Here is a 17480-nt window from a genome sequence, read left to right on the forward strand (position 1 = left end):
ATTATAATAGGTAAGCAGGGAGGATATACAAGTCCATATCCCTTTAATAAGCAAGCAAGAAAGATAAACATGTTCGTATCATAGTAATAATCATGCAAGAATAGAAAAGTTGATATCAATTTTATAGGTAGGGAAGAAAGGTAACAAAGACAAATGCTTTATTCAATAGATCTGATATGCGCTTACTTTTTGTACATATAAACAGTAACCAAAGCTATAGATATTTGAGCCACACCATGAGAAAACCAACATAGTGCGTTTGCAACCAGCATGGATCTAGACCAGACTGCTTGGATCAGGATCCATACTGTTCCTTTTCAAAGCCTATTGCAATTAGAGAAACAGTCAGCAAACAGCATGGATCCTGACCAGACTGCGCGGATGCACAGGCTGGTCTGGATCCATGCTGGTCACAAAGCACTATGTTGGTTTTCTTATGGTGCGGCTCAACTCAAACTCGAGGGTACCAGCAAAATTTGTTCCAGTGATCAGCTGCCAAGTTATCGAAGGAATTTTTCCAAGTTTGAGTTAACGAAGTTTGACTGTATATATAATTAAAGTAACAAGTATCAAATCTCAATCTTCAAGAAAGATCACTCTAAAAGAAGAGATATTTACCAATAACACACTCCGAGACATCCTTGCCACCTTCCCCTGCAGTCAGTTTGTCTATGGGACACAACTGACATTGAGGTTGTTGGCGATCAGCTTTGTTTCGGTAAAACCCAATAGGACAGAATTCACACAGACCATTAGTGCTGTTGTACTCCCTTCCAGACTCACAATCCACTACAAAAATCAATAAAATATGACAGTGTAAGCTAAATGCAACTCTATGTACACATAAAATTCTACATATGCTGTATGCGATGGATAATTTCATTTTAATGATACTCAACACTTAAATGTAGATGTAGATCATTTTGCTAGCTTATCATTTAATTTCAAAAAGTTTAGTGGTAACACTGATATAAGACATTTTTTGAAAATGTATGCTTTTCAGATTGAAATTAACTGTAAGTTTAGAGACTTCCTCAATATGATATAATTACGTAATCTAATTACACTCTCATGCAACCAGTTTGAGCCAGTACTACTAATCCCTATTAGTCAATGCGTTACATTGAAAATCTTACAAGACGTAAGGTTTATTGAAATGTTTATAAGACAATAAAGGAATATCTATGCAAGTTAGAACAGTTCTAGATGTTAATCCCAGATGTTGCTAAGGCTTAAAAAAACTGTTTAATTCCAGTATCCCAAACTCAACTAAATTTTAGACCCAACCCTAAATGTTGTTTTTTTCAACTTTTTAACAAAAAGTTGCAAAACTGCACCTTTTATGCTTTAATCAGGGTCAGCAATGTTAGGAACTGACTGATGCTCTTCAGGAATAGCCCCCTTTTTTTGTATTTCAGCATGTTACCAGAAACAAACAATTTTCTTTTTTAGGCCTAAGCAAGCTGCCAGAATGGTTTCTGATTATTTCTTTTACATTTTTGTTCAATAACTAAACCAAAATTCAAAATGTATATTAATGAATAATTAATAATGTTCACTTACAAACACAGTCTGACTCTTCATCAGCTTTCAATGATAAAGTGACTTTGTTGTCTGGGCAAGTCTTGCACTGTTCCTGCCAAATTTCGTCTTGATATGTGTCATAATCACATGACCTACATACAGGACTCAAGGGATTTGTGACTTTGTCCAAGTATTGGCCAGCAGTACATGCCGCTGCAATGTGCAAGTTATTTCAATTTTTTTTTTATCTCTAAGTCATTGAAAGACAAAATTTATATGGATTTATCTTACACTTAATCACAAACAACCTTAACATGTACAAATCTGTTAAATCATACTCAAACCTAGGTTTGTAGAAATGCACATGACCAAATGTAATTTAGGACTAAAATGGTTATGAATTCCATTTACATTAACTTATTCTCAATCCAAGCTTGTAGAGATGCATTTTACTCAAATTTATATACAGCCTAAGTTTGTCAAGATGTATTCAAATCAAATAATGCACAGTCTAAATTTGTTTGGATTCATTTAACTAAAGAAACATGCATAACCTTAATTCATAATGGTTCATTTTACTTTCTGTCAATATCTACTCACTGTAGCTTGACCAATTCCAATACTGTAACAGTCAATTCCACTTATTTGAATACTGGTTATTGGAATATTCTGCTTATTTGGATAACAAGAGCTGTCCGTAAGACAGCCAAGCTCGACTATTCGAAATATTGTCACAGAAGCAGGAAATTATTACCCAAAATGTTAAATATCAAAAGAGTTTAAGTTCGAAAGGGAACATAATTTGACCAAAATACATATCAAAGTTATGGGACTTGATGCTATCAACTAGTTTTATAACCCCGAAGAAACATGTTAGGTTTAAATTCAATATCTGCATTAGTTTTGGAGATAGTAACTTGCATGTAAACTTTAACCAGAATTTTCTAAGTCCAAAAGGGGGCATAATTTGTTCAAAATACATGTTAAGAGTTATGGAACTTGACCTAGTGAGGCTGGTAATTGACCTAGAAAAGGAATAAATAAGATTCAAAGCTATATGCCTTTTGGTAATAGCTGTATGTACTTGCACGCAAAACTTTAACCAGAATTTTCTAAGTCCAAAAGGGGGCATAATTTGCCCAAAATACATGTCAGAGTTATGGGACTTGATTCTATCAACTAGTTTTATAACCCCGAAGACACCTGTGAAGTTTCAATTTAATATCTATATTAGTTTTGGAGATAGTAACTTGCATGTAAAACTTTAACCAGGATTTTATAAGTCCAAAAGGGGCATAATTTGCCCAAAATACATGTCAGAGTTATGGGACTTGTCCCAGTGAGGTAGGTAATTGATCTAGAAAAAGAAAAAATAAGTTTCAAATCTATATGCCTTTTAGTAATAGCTGTATGTACTTGCACGCAAAACTTTAACCAGAATTTTCTAAGTCCAAAAGGGGGCATAATTTGGCCAAAATGAAGGTCAGAGTTATGGGACTTGGTGCTATCAACTAGTTTTATAACCCCGAAGACATATGTAAAGTTTCAATTCAATATCTGCATTAGTTTTGGAGATAGTAACTTGCATGTAAAACTTTAACCAGGATTTTCTAAGTCCAAAAGGGGGCATAATTTGCTCAAAATACATGTCAGAGTTATGGGACTTGACCCAGTGAGGTAGGTAATTGATCTAGAAAAAGAAAAAATAAGTTTCAAATCTATATGCCTTTTAGTAATAGCTGTATGTACTTGCACGCAAAACTTTAACCAGAATTTTCTAAGTCCAAAAGGGGGCATAATTTGGCCAAAATGAAGGTCAGAGTTATGGGACTTGGTGCTATCAAATAGTTTTATAACCCCAAAGACACATGTGAAGTTTCAATTCAATATCTGCATTAGTTTTGGAGATAGTAACTTGCATGTAAAACTTTAACCAAAATTTTCTAAGTCCAAAAGGGGGCATAATTTGCTCAAAATACATGTTAGAGTTATGGAACTTGACCCAGTGAGGTTGGTAATTGTCCTAGAAAAAGAATAAATAAGTTTCAAAGCTATATGCCTTTAAATGATAGCTGTATGTACTTGCATGCAAAAACTTAACCAAGGTGTGACGCCGACGCCGACGCCGACGCCGACGCCAGGGTGAGTAGAATAGCTAGACTATTCTTCGAATAGTCGAGCTAAAAATGTAGGAGTTGTTGACAACAGACATCAAATATCCTAAAAGTTCACCAAGACCACTTAATGCTCAGGTGATCCTAAAAAAAATACACTCACGTAAAGAGCAAGAACCAGGGTTTGTTGCACCAGTAGATTCTGTTGTAGTCCCACCCTGACATGGTTTACACTTGGCTGCAGCAGACTCTATCTTGTAAAAGCCTCTGGGACACTCCTGGCAACTCCCTCCAACATCTTCAAATCCAGGGCTACACACCACTGTTCAATGATCAAATTTAACATTACAGACAAGGTTTAGCAGCATCACTATATTCAATAATATAATGGATTAAATTACCTTAGCGCAAAAAGTAAATAAGTCCTTCTTTGAGTCAATGCAGTTATCCACTTCTTGCATTGAGGTGATGTAATGTTAACCCTTATGCTGGACACAACTGATTCTGTCTTTGCGAACAGTGTAGATCATGATCAGCCTGCATATCCATGCAGTCTGATCAAGATCTGCACTGTTTGCCATTCAGTCAGTATCTTTTAGGTATAAGCACCCCTTTTAACAGTTAATGGCACACTGTCCAAACTGAAAGATTGACAAGTTCATTATAGAAATTTATCAATTTAAGGGTTACTATTAGACTAGTGCCTACTCAATGTTTCCATTCATACTGCAGGTTGCAGTGATGCTCAACAAATAACACCTCCCCTTACCAAAATTAATCCTTACACGAGATTTGAGGATAAACCAGCAGTATTTAAGAAAAAACAGTTAAACTTTTATCAACACAATTTTAAAATATCTGTCACCAGTCACTCTGATCAGTCACCTTGACCTTTGGTGTACCTGAAATTAATAAAAAAAAATGTCTGCCCTTTATCAAGGGCAATTAATCCTTATGTGAGGTTTGATTATAAGTAGGGCAGTAGTAAACAACAAACTGGTAAAATGATGAGCATGCCAATATACTTAATCCTGGAAACAATTACCACACTGTTGGCTACTCTACTGCCAACCTCCATGTTAGAACAGACAGGCTATAAAGGTATTTATTTTCACTGTCAAAAGCCAACACTTACAAATACAGTCGGAACGTGCATCTGATCCCTCATTTTCAGTAGTTAGGTCTTTTCCACACTCAATACATTCAGTCTTCCATTTCTCTGGTTGAAATTCCCCTTTCGGACAAAGGTCACAAGTTTTGTCAGGTTTTAGGTATTGCCCGGCACTACAGTTACCTATAACAAATATTGTGCATAAGACACGGCACTTCACTATTTTGCAATTATTGAGATGAAAATTTCTTGGTACTGATTTATTTTATCACAATTTACTTCAAAATAAAATTTTATTACGGCAATGATAAAAGCATGCATGCAAAACTTCCACCAAAGTGTGTTATTCAAAAGTAAGGACAATAACTGTGATAAACTTCAACCAAGAGTTCTCTAACTTGAGTACAGAATGTAAACAGGTTTGATAGGAAGGATATCTTGTAAGAAGTTTCTAATGTTATGGAGGTAATTTAAGCTTGATAATTAATTGCATGTAAAATTTAAATAGAAACTTTTAAGTCCAAAACGGCAATAATTTGAATTAAATTCAACCAAGAGTTATCTAACTTGTTTATTTCTATTTCAGCAGGTGAAAAGCAAATTTCATCAACTTGGCACAATGTGGAATTTTATAACAAGCTCAATTTTTTTTATGCAAGGTTAATTTGCATCACTGAATTCTAGCCAGTGTTTACTGAGGAGTACTCTTGACAAGTTGTGGTGTATGGTTCTGAAGTTCAATAATCAAAGGACAATAATTCAGTGAAAAAACACTGGACCAAAATACGAAGACAAGAGGGTCATGATTACCCTGAATGGCTCACCTGAGTAATATAAGCCACATGTTTAAAACGGCACACTGATGCTAAAATATTAGGAAGTAGATCACACTCTTGGTCACTGAAAGTTAGTTTTAAGATTGGTGTACAAAACTGTACATGTCATACATATTTCAAGCCTGTAACTTAACAAGAGGGTCATGATGACCCTGGATCGCTCACCTGAGTAATATGAGCTACATGTTTCAAATGTCAAACTGATGATTTTTAGAAATTTTTTGGAAGATTTTCCGATGTACAATCAAGTAACCCTTGGGGCTGGGCCAATTTTACCCCGGGGTCATGATTTGAACAAAGTTTGTAGAAGTCTACTAGGCAATGTAACAAATCAAATATCTAAGACCTAGGCCTTCTGGTTTATTTTAAGCAAATTTATGAAGATTTTCCTACGTAAAATCAAGTGAACCCTGGGGCGGGGTCAATTTTGACCTCGAGGGTCATGATTTGAACATATTTTGTAGAGGTCCAATAGGCAATGCTACATGTTAAATATCTAAGCTCTAGGCCTTCTGGTTTATTTTAAGAAATTTTTGAAGATTTTTCTATGTATAATCAAGTAACCCCAAGGGGCAGGGTCAATTTGATCCCGGGGGTCATGATTTGAACAAATTTTGTAGAGGTTCACAAGGCAATGCTACATGTCAAATATCTAAGCTCTAGGCCTTCTGGTTTATTTTTAGAAAATTTTTGAAGATTTTCCTATGTAAAATCAAGTAACCTCTGGGGCGGGGCCAATTTTACCCTGGGGATAATGAATTGAACAAAATTTGTAGAAGCCTACTTGGCAATGTTACATATCAAATATCTAAGATCTAGGCCTTCTGGTTTATTTTTAGCAAATTTATGAAGATTTCCCTATGTACAATCAAGTAACCCCTGGGGCTGGGTCAATTTGACCCTGGGGGTCAAGATTTGAACAAATTTTGTAGAGGTCCACTAGGCAATGGTACATGTCAAATATCTAAGCTCTAGGCCTTCTGGCATTTAAATTCATACACAAAATCTGTTAGTGTTCATGAAAATAATAATGATAATGCATTCGACATTGCTTCTGACATTCTTATGAGAAAAACAACAATTCAGTTCATGGATATTTAGCATTAAAATTCTTTTATAAAATGTGTAGTATGGCCAAAATTTGGAGATCGCCGTTCACATGTAGGCTATATGTATTATTTGCCTTGAAGAATTTCGTTTTCTCGAGTGCAACATCGAATGAAAATCCTGCGATACCTGTCTTAGAACCAATTCAAAAATAATTTCTTAAAATGATACACTTGATAAATTATCATCCTACATGGGGTTTCGAAATTATCTGTTACATGTGGTCACTTCTTTTCTTATTTCTAGATGTCATATTTACATTTAATATGTAAAGTATCTCTTTTTACACACATTGTCATGTCGACAACGTAAAAGAATACTGTTTTTATTTAGAACTTTACAGTCTGTAGATACTTAGTTACGGTAAGCTTGTGAGACACAATGGCGGCATAGCAACAAAGTCTGCGGATCGACGGATAACGCTTTATCTTATTGGCCAATATTATTGGTTTGATTGACAGATCGGATCCATCCACTGCTTGTGGTCATCAGGTAATTATAATAAAACAGTCTAGGAAATATGATCTCAAAATTTTTTAGGTATTTATTCCTATAAAACTCATATAACAAATGACCCCCAGGGCGGGGCCTCTTTTCACCCCAGAGGCATAATTTCAACAATCTTGTTAGAAATCCACTAGGCAATGCCACATATCAAATATCAAAGGCCTAGGCCTTGAACATTCAGACAAGAAGATTTTTTTCTCTCTATACAAGTCTATGTTAAATTCGGGACCCCAACGGTCTTTTCACCTCAGGGGCATAATTTGAACAAGGACCACAAGGCAATGCAACATACCAAATATCAAAAGCCTAGGCCTTGCAGTTTAAGGCAAGAAGATATTTAACGTTTTTTTCCTATATACCAGTAAGTCTATGTAAAACTCGAGAACCCCGGGGCTGGGCCTCTTTTCACCCCAGAATTATAATTTGAACAAGTTTGGTAGAGGACCACAAGGCAATGCTACATACCAAATATCGAAGGCCTATAAGTCTATGTAAAACTTGTGACCCTGGGGCGGGGCCTCTTTTCACCCCAAGGGCACAATTTGAACAATCTTCATAGAGGACCATTAGATGATGTCACATGCCAAATATCAAGACTCTATGCCTTGCAGTTTTGGACAAGAAGATTTTTTGAAGTTTTTCCTTTCAGTTGCCATGGCAACCAGAGTTCTGCATGGAATTCAATTCTTGGAATAATTTTGAAAGGGGGCCACCAAAGGATCATTCCTGTGAAGTTTGGTGTAATTCTGCTCATTATTTTTCAAGAAGATTTTTTTAGAAATTGTTGATAGACGCACGCCGCATGACGGACTACGTACAACAGACATTGAGCGGTCACAAAAGCTCACCATGAGCCTTTGGCTCAGGTGAACTAAAGAACCACACATCTCCTTTTGAGTGTTAAGCTACCTTCAAAGTTTCGCTCAATTCCAGCCTGTGGTTGCTGAGAAATATTCTAAACAAGGACGACACTATAGTTTACTAATGTTGAAAAATCAAAGGGCAATAACCCAGTGAAAAATCATCAGACTGGAACATGGCTCCCCCTTCAGGGAGGACACTTACCAACATTACACAGACTCCTTGATTCAGTATTCTTATTTTCAGTAATATTCTGGAGGGGACATAGTGTGCATGGAGCAAAATAGCCGTCATTGTTGTCCTTGTAATAGCCTATCTCACAACCAACACATCCACCATTTATCTTCTCATAACCCGATGGACAGTAACCTGTAAAATAATTATGAAACTAGAGCTTCTTTTGAGAAAAGCGCATGTCTCCCACAACTACATAATCATCTGAATAGTAGTATGCACCAAGACCTCAACTGCCTAATCATCTGACATGATTGAAATTTGGGGCATAAACGACCCATATACATTTGTATTACTATTCACAGTAGGAGTATATTGGTCCTTTATGTCCCTAAGACCTGAGCAATTTTTGATACTTCAAGGGCTATAATTCTGAAGTGCCTTTGCCAATTTGGCCACTTAGTTCAGACAAGATTTGTGACAGACACACACAAAGACAGTAGTAAATCAATATGTCTCCCATGCCACTGTGTGGTGGGAGACATAATTACTTCATACATTCACAATTAAAAGGTTAATGTACATACAGTTGGTATACTTACAGTTGATACAGTTCAGGTTAGTAGACTAACAATTGATACACCTAGGATTGATTTTTTTAGATTTTAGATTTCATTGATTATTTATGTCTCACCACTGTACACATATATAATACAATTTGAAACACCTTAATTGATAGATTTCAGGTTACTTCTGGCTAATAGACTGAAAACTGACAGACTCAGGGTTTACAGACTGAAGGTTAACACTTAGTTGACAAATTGAAGTTTAACAGGAAGTTCATAGGTTGAAGGTTAACAGAAGGCTGACGGACTAAAGGTTAATATTGACTTGCTCAGATTGTAGGTTAACAGTCAGTTGATAGAATGACGGATAGACTGTGAATGTGACTCCTGATTGACACTTACTCTCACAATCGGTTTTAGCAGTTGAGTTGACATTGCGTGTAAAGGTTCCATCATCACATGATATACAGTCTTTCTGGTAGGCATCAGGTTGGTAGGTCCCCCTAGGACAAGACACACAACCTGTATCATCAGCATTCCTCTTTGTTCCTGGAGCACAGGTTCCTAAACACAAGAAAAACAGGTCCAACATCTCATTATTTACTATTCTCCTCACATGTTTTACAGCATTACCTGTTTATAAACTGAACACAGAGTAGAATGCCCTGAAATGATTAATTCATTATATCTACTTTACCCAATAAATTAATGAACATAGACTATGAAAAAAAGTTCACATACCTAGAAAAAATCCTCTTAGCTCATTTTGATCAAGGTGGGAAAAATGTCTTTTCAATTAAAAGAAAAAAAGAGCTGTTACTATTAGTAACAAAGGCACACCAAGCATTCCTAAGTACACTACAGTTGTCTGCACAAAATATGCCAGTGGTGAAGAGATACTGAGTTTACTTACTGACTTGACATTCAGCATCATTATCTGAGTGAATTCTTGCAATGGTGTAGAGACACTGAGTTTACTTACTGACTTGACACTCAGCAATAGAGACACTAAGTTTACTTACTGACTTGACATTCAGCAACATTATCTGAGTGAGTTCTTGCAATGGTGTAGAGACACTGCGTTTACTTACTGAAGTAACATTCAGCAATAGAGACACTGAATTTACTTACTGACATGACATTCAGCAACATTATCTAAGTGAGTTCTTGCAGTGGTGTAAAGACAATTACTTTACTTACTGATGTGACATTCAGCAACTTTATCTGAGTGAGCTCTTTAGTGGTGTAGGGATAGTGATTTTACTTACTGAAGTGACATTCAGCAACATTATCTGAGTGAATTCTTGAAGTGGTGCAGAGACACTAAGTTTACTTACTGAAGTGACATTCAACAACATTATCTGTGTGAGTTCTTTCAGTGGTGAAGAGACAATGAGTTTACTTACTTAAGTAACATTCAGCATAGACACTGAATTTACTTTCTGAAGTGAACATTCAGCAACATTATCTGAGTGAAATTCTTCAGTGAGTGCAGAGACATGAGTTTACTTACTGAAGTACATTCGCATATAGACACTGAATTACTACTGAAGTGATAAGCATTATCTGCAGAGTTCCCGAGCAGGAAACTGAGTTTACTTACTGAAGTATCATTCAGCAATATAGACACTGAATTTACCTACTGAAGTGACATTAAGCAAAATTATCTGCGTGAGTTCCCACAGCAGTGTAGAGATACTGAGTTTACTTACTGAAGTATCATTCAGCAATATAGACACTGAATTTACTTACTGAAGTGACATTAAGCAACATTATCTGCGTGAGTTCCCACAGCAGTGTAGAGAACTGAGTTTACTTACTGAAGTGACATTCAGCAATATAAACACTGAATTTACTTACTGAAGTGACATTAAGCAACATTATCTGAGTGAGTTCTTGCCATGGTGTAGCGACACTGAGTTTACTTACTGAAGTAACATTCAGTAACATTATCTGAGTGAGTTCTTGCAGTGGTGTAGAGATACTGAGTTTACTTACTGATGTGATATTCAGCTATATTATATGACAATAATATTGAGTTAACTTACTGATGTTACAGGCAGCAACATTAGTAGAGCCAATATCAATAGTGGTGTAGATACTGTTACATGGCTTGCAAGGTTCAAATACACCATCATCATTGTTCTTGTAGTAGCCTCTTTTACATGGTTTACATATTCCATTTATCTTTTCACTTCCAGACTCACAATATGCTGCAATAACGAGACAATTAATCTAAAAGCTATTTACTAAGGGCATACACAAACACTACTTCATAAATCCGACAAATTTTCCATCTTTGAATGGATCACAAAGACACACATAAGAAATGAGGCACTTTTATAGCTTTAAATGGTTCCAGCTTTTAGTCGTTTAATAGTATTGCATCATCAGCAACTTGAAAGAACAAATATTGCATCATCTGCAACACGGCATCATCTGCAACTTGAAAGAAAAAGTATTGCATCATCTGCAACTTGAAAGAACAAGTATTGCATCATGTGCAGCTTGAAAGAACACATATTGCCTCATCTTCAACATAAAAGTACAAATATTGCATCATCTGCAACTTGAAAGAACAAATATTGCATCCTTTGCTGGTAAACTGTAATATTTAGTTGCAGGTTTATCCCGCTACCAAAGTTAAAGTGTATTTCTGACAAACATAGCATCTTTATTTGATTCCAAATCACATCCAAAGGATGTTCTGCTACACAATATAGTCCCATTCATTAACAATGTGGATGAAATATCAATGAACAAGCAGTTCTTATTCAGCCTGTCTCCACTTGCACTGACCATTTAGATTATATAAGATCTATCAATGATAAGGTATTTTAGCCCATGGTTACATCACAAGCTGGGTCAGGCAGAGTTAATCTTCGATATGAGACCAATTAAATTTGTATTTGTTTCTCATTCATGTATATTCATAGACTGGCATTAAACAGAAAATAAATCTACCAAAAACCCGCAACCATCAGACATTTCAAGGCTTTGATTTATTAACATAAATGAGGAGTACTTACTTTCACAATCTCCAGCAGATGTAGATTCCACCTGTCTAGTACTGTAACCATCCTGGCATTTCTTACAGTCTTTGCTATACTCCACATCTTGGTACTCACCAAGAGGACATTTCACACAGCCTGTATTGGCACCGTTTGGCCTGTTGCCCACAGGACATTTATCTGTTTATAATAAAGCATAAATTTTCTTACCACTCAACCTTGGACAAATAAGACATCTTGGTACACAGTTAACATTTACCTATTCAATGCATCAACATTAAAATAAAAAATACAATTTTCAGAAAGTTTCTTTTCATATATTTATCCGTTATGTATAGGTTATATATAAGTGGAATACAGTAGTTTTAAAACAGTAATTTTGAGCAAGTATCAGCAAACGTCTTACAGTTGGCCATACAGTTGATGTGACAACTGTATGTGAAATAGAATGGCCAAATTTGAACCAATTGAAGCAAATCTATTGGCAGAGCAACTTTGGCCAACAGTTACTGTAAATTAACTAAAAGATCATTTCTTTCAGAACTTTTCTATACCTTTAGCATGCTGGTGGCATGTGATTCTACCTTTGTGACCAGTGCAGACCAAGATCAGCCTCCACATCCCTGCAGGCTGATCATTGTCTGCCCTGTTCGTTATTCAGTCAGTAAATTTTCAGTGTACAGCACTTTAAAAAATAAATGGTACTGCCCAAACTGAATGATAGACAAGTCCTTTTTAAGAAATTTAGAAGGTTAAAGGTTAAAACACAACTAAAACAACCCAAACCCTTAAAATAGAAAGAAACAGCAAAAATCATAATGCTGATGATTTATTTTTTGATACTGGTTTGCCTGTTCAGTCTGCTGGGGTGTCAAGTGATTCCGCCTCTGCAACCAGTGAACAGACCTTTGAATAATAAATAGCTTGTTTGTTTGTTTGTTTTTTTATTTAACACTGTTGTTCAGCAGTATTTCAGTCATGTAAAGGCCAGCAGTTAACCTTACCAGTGTTCCTGGATTCTGTGCCAGTACAAAGCTGTTCTCCGCAAGTAACTGCAAACTTCCCCACATGAATCAGAGGCGGATGACTAATGATTTCTTACACAATGTCGTTTATCAAATAGTCAAGGAGAACATCACCCAGCCCAAGGATCAAACTCACGACCCCACAATCCCTAGATTGACACTCTACCTACTGAGCTAAGCAGATGGGTTATAATAGTGAGTGAGTGAGTTGGGTTTTACGGCAAATTGACTCAAAATGGTCATATATTGCCAAGGGTTATAATAAATAAATAGCAGAGTAGTCAGACAAGTCCATTTTAGAAGTTTAACAAGGTAAAGGTAGACTTACAAATGGTGCATTCCAAAGCAGATTTTGCTCCTTCATTTTCACTTCTCTTGTTGCCAGGGCAGGTTTCACACATTCCTTGTATATCTTCATTATTATCTTTGTATGTTCCAATCGTACAAATTTCACACCTGTAATTTGGGTCCTGTTTTACTTGATATCCTGATGGGCAGTAATCTAAAAGTAGGAGAAGATTTTAAATCTGCAAATTCTTTATACATCCCTCCACTGTTATAACTCTGAAACAAGAGAGTCTTAAAGACCCTAAGTCACTTACCTGACCTTAAACGCAACAGAAAATGTTTTATAAAAAATTATTTTAAAAAAATCTGATAGAGCTATGCTGTGACAGACCCAGAGATTTTCTGTGACCTGTTCTAGTACACTAGTTAGTCTTTGACCACAGTACACCTAGTCGTTTCATATAGACAATCATATTACTCTTTTCATGCAGATAAATTAGATAACAATTAGCAGTGTTGACAAGGCCTTTTGTTTTTAAATTTGATCATGATTTTAAACCAAGATGACCTTGTCTCAACTTTGACCTAGATTTTGTTCAAAGTAAATAAAAGTTTATCAAGTTTCATGAAGATTGCTTATGAAATGTGGCTGTTCATATATAAAAATATACGTTTTCTCTTACCACTTAAGAAATGCCACAAATTAAGGGCCATAGTCCATGAATAAAAACCACTGAACCATAACATTCCAACAATATACACAACCAAGCTAAACAGTGATTACTCCAGGAATTCCAACCAGTAGTACAAGAGAAGGGGCCCAGATGTCATAAAATTTTAATCTTCAACCAGCAGTAAAGGAGAAGTAAAATCATACTAGATGCCCATGGGCAACAGTGTGCAACTTTATAGAGCTGTCTCACTGGTATATAATGCTGATATGCTACAAGTTACTCCATCCAGTAACATTATATTGACACCAGGCTGACCAGGTTGCCATAACGGGAAAAGTAATACCATTTTTTCACATCTCTGGTATGACCCAGCCTGGGGATGAACCCATGACCTTTGCACTTGAAGAGATGCTCTACCATTATGCTAACAACGTGGTTACAAAAATGAAATAAAGTTACTTACATTTGCATTCTGACTTAAATATGGTCCCGACTGTCTCCGTCCTCCATCGTGCTGGATCACCGCATAGTATACAAGACGTCTGCCATTTATCTTCTTGGTACTGGTTCAAAGGGCAAGGACTACATTGATTTGTAGTTTCATTACGGTAGTTTCCAGCATTGCACGCAACTACAAATGTAAGTTTGATATTAGTTTACAAACAAGATGAAACTTTAATATCATCAATTATTTAATTTTTGGACATTCTGGGATGATGTTGGCAATAATTTCTTGGACAACGCAACATAAGAAATTATGTATGTGAAAGCCTTTAACTTACTTTAAAAAAAAAAAACACATCACATGTTCCTGTGTTTTTTGAAACATGCCCCAATGGTCATTCACTGAAGTCTGTCTGTTTGTTGGTTTGTTTTGGGTTAAGCACCCTTTATGAACAGTATCTCAGTTATGTAGCAGTTGACAATTAACCTAACCAGTTTTTCTGAATTCTGTACCAGTACTAACCTGTTCCACCAACCTGTTCCTCGATTCTGTACCAGTACCAACCTGTTCCTGGATTCTGTACCAGTACCAACCTGTTCCTGGATTCTGTACCAGTATCAACCTGTTCCTGGATTCTGTACCAGTACCAACCTGTCCCTCGATTCTGTACCAGTACCAACCTGTCTCTCGATTCTGTACCAGTACCAACCTGTTCCTGGATTCTGTACCAGTACCAACCTGTTCCTGGATTTTGTATCAGTACCAACCTGTTCCTGGATTCTGTACCAGTACCAACCTGTTCCTGGGTTCTGTATCAGTACCAACCTGTTCCTGGATTCTGTACCAGTACCAACCTGTTCCTGGATTCTGTACCAGTACCAACCTGTTCCTGGATTCTGTACCAGTACCAACCTGTTCCTGGATTCTGTACTAGTACCAACCTGTTCCTTGATTCTGAACCAGTACTAATCTGTTCTGTACCATTACTAACCTGTTCTCTGCAAGTTACTGCCAAGTCATTCAATGAAGTAAATTGATTTGTGAATACCTAAGACAAAATTTAGAGCTGATACTCGTCACTTAATTTAATAAAAATATATCAATTTATCTCAACATGGCAAGAACATTTTACTGGCAAATTCATTTTTAACCCAAATCAACACTTTGGTTAAGGTAAGGAAGACGATAACTTGGCAAGGTATTTACCACTGTGATTACTGTATTAGTCATTCAAAAGATAACAGGTTTGAGTCAAGTCAAATGAATGACTAGTAATGTCACACATTTTTTTAATTATTTTTAAACAGTTTTATTTAACAGTCCCCAGTTTAAGTAAACAGAGTTCCTGCATTTTGTTCCCTACTAAAATGTTGTTTGCCAGCAACTGTGGAAGACTGATGATTTCAGATACAATGAATTCTATAACATAACTCAAAGACTGAACTGCTACCTGATCAATTACAGATTCACCTTTCCGTATTTAGTTAAGTGGGCCAGAACTATCATACCTGTGCAGTCCATTACAATAACAGAACAGTCTATTCCCATTCCAGTAAAGTCTATTCCCACACCTGTTCAGTCTATTCCTATATTTATACATTCTATTCCCATATCAGAATAGTCTATTCCAATTCTAGTTGTCTATTCCCATTCTAGTCCAGTCTATTCCAATACCAGTACTGTCTATTCCCATACCAGTACAGTTTATTCCCATACCATTCCAGTCTATTCCAACTCCAGTCCAGTCTTTTCCAATACCAATACAGTCCTTTCCAATACCAGTACAGTCTTTGCCCATACCAGTCCATTCTATTCCCACAGCAGTACAATATTTTCCAATACCAGAGGAATCTATTCCAATACCTGTTCAGTCTATTCCCATACCAAAGTTTGTTCCTATTCTAGTACAGACTATTCCCATTCTAGTCCAGTCTATTCCCAATCTAGTCCAGTCTATTCCAATACCAGTACAGTCTATTCCCATTCTAGTACAGTCTATTCCTAATCTATTCCAGTCTATTCCAATACCAGTAAAATCTGTTCCAATACCAGTATAGCCTATTCCCAATCTAGTCCAGTCTATTCCAATACCAGTAAAATCTACTCCAATACCAGTATAGCCTATTCCCATTCTAGTACAGTCTATTCCCAATCTATTCCAGTCTATTCCAATACCAGTAAAATCTTCTCCAAAACCAGTACAGTCTATTCCAATATCTGTGCAGTCCATTCTTATACCAGTATTACAGATATTTTGAATAAAAAGCTATCTTACCTATGTTACAATCACTGTCAGATTTTGATGCAATATTAGCTGTAATGTATCCCGGCCTACAGGAAACACAGTTTTGAGACACTGTCGCATCTCTGTACTGACCAATCTTACACGGATCACAGTTTCCTTCGCTGTTCAGCTCATATCCACTATCACATGAAACTATGAAAATATGAAGAATTAATGTCAGTATACCTCTTTCAAACAATGTTTCTAGTGACAATACATGATAGAACACTGTATAATACAACAAGCTAATTCGATGAATCGGTATCCCCCGCCAAAGGGGTTGTGGTGAGGAATGTCAAAAAAAATATATCCAGCAAAAAGTTACTAAGAAGCAAATAATTTCAATAGTCAAAATCAATTTAACAGAAAATGAATGTTTTTTTTTTGTTTGGTTGATGCGGGGAAGCAGCGGGGGTGACCGGATGAGGGTACAATACATCACATGTTGATTATAAATATTGGTGGGAAATTAAAAATGAAAAAAAAAAAAAAAAAAAAATGGGTGGTGGTATTGTGTGTGTGTGTGTGGGGGGGGGGATGCATGATCGGGGTGGCGGGCATGACACGGTGGGGTGGAGGAGTGAGGTGGGGGAATAGTACAACTTTGAATGCTGATAAATATTCATGGAAGGTTTGAAAAAAATAATAAAAAGGAATGAAAATTGTTTTGTTTTTTTTGGAGGGGGGGTGGGTGACCAAGGCAAGGTGTTGACCAGGTGTGGGTACACAATTTTGCATGTTTATAATAAATGTTCATGGAAAAGAATGAAAGGAGTTTAACGAAATTCTGCCAACTGGTTGGTTGTTATGTACAAATCTGTAGAATTTTAAACTATTAAAGGGCAATAACTCTAAGGAAAACTAACCAATTAAAAAAACAAGAGATCACAGAGTGATCTTGGCGCCCACCAATGTGCCATTTTTGAGTGTTTCAAATTTCAAGACTTATTGAC

The 17480-nt window shown here is 36.3% G+C and overlaps 1 protein-coding gene across 1 annotated transcript in view; it reads right to left on the bottom strand.

Annotated features, from left to right (window-relative positions):
• LOC123563563 (uncharacterized) overlaps positions 1-17480 on the bottom strand; it is a gene marked incomplete at its 5' end in the record, with an annotated part of 85188 nt that overhangs the window by 21945 nt on the left and 45763 nt on the right. The window contains 11 exons of the mRNA XM_053524919.1: positions 619-789; positions 1564-1737; positions 3802-3960; positions 4774-4932; positions 8265-8429; positions 9203-9364; positions 10849-11013; positions 11830-11991; positions 13165-13338; positions 14262-14429; positions 16519-16680. Of these exons, the coding sequence (XP_053380894.1) occupies positions 619-789; positions 1564-1737; positions 3802-3960; positions 4774-4932; positions 8265-8429; positions 9203-9364; positions 10849-11013; positions 11830-11991; positions 13165-13338; positions 14262-14429; positions 16519-16680 (1821 nt within the window). The remainder of the gene's footprint in view (positions 1-618; positions 790-1563; positions 1738-3801; positions 3961-4773; positions 4933-8264; positions 8430-9202; positions 9365-10848; positions 11014-11829; positions 11992-13164; positions 13339-14261; positions 14430-16518; positions 16681-17480) is intronic.

The sequence above is a fragment of the Mercenaria mercenaria genome, chromosome 2 (genome assembly GCF_021730395.1).
Source record: "Mercenaria mercenaria strain notata chromosome 2, MADL_Memer_1, whole genome shotgun sequence".
Taxonomy (NCBI): domain Eukaryota; kingdom Metazoa; phylum Mollusca; class Bivalvia; order Venerida; family Veneridae; genus Mercenaria; species Mercenaria mercenaria.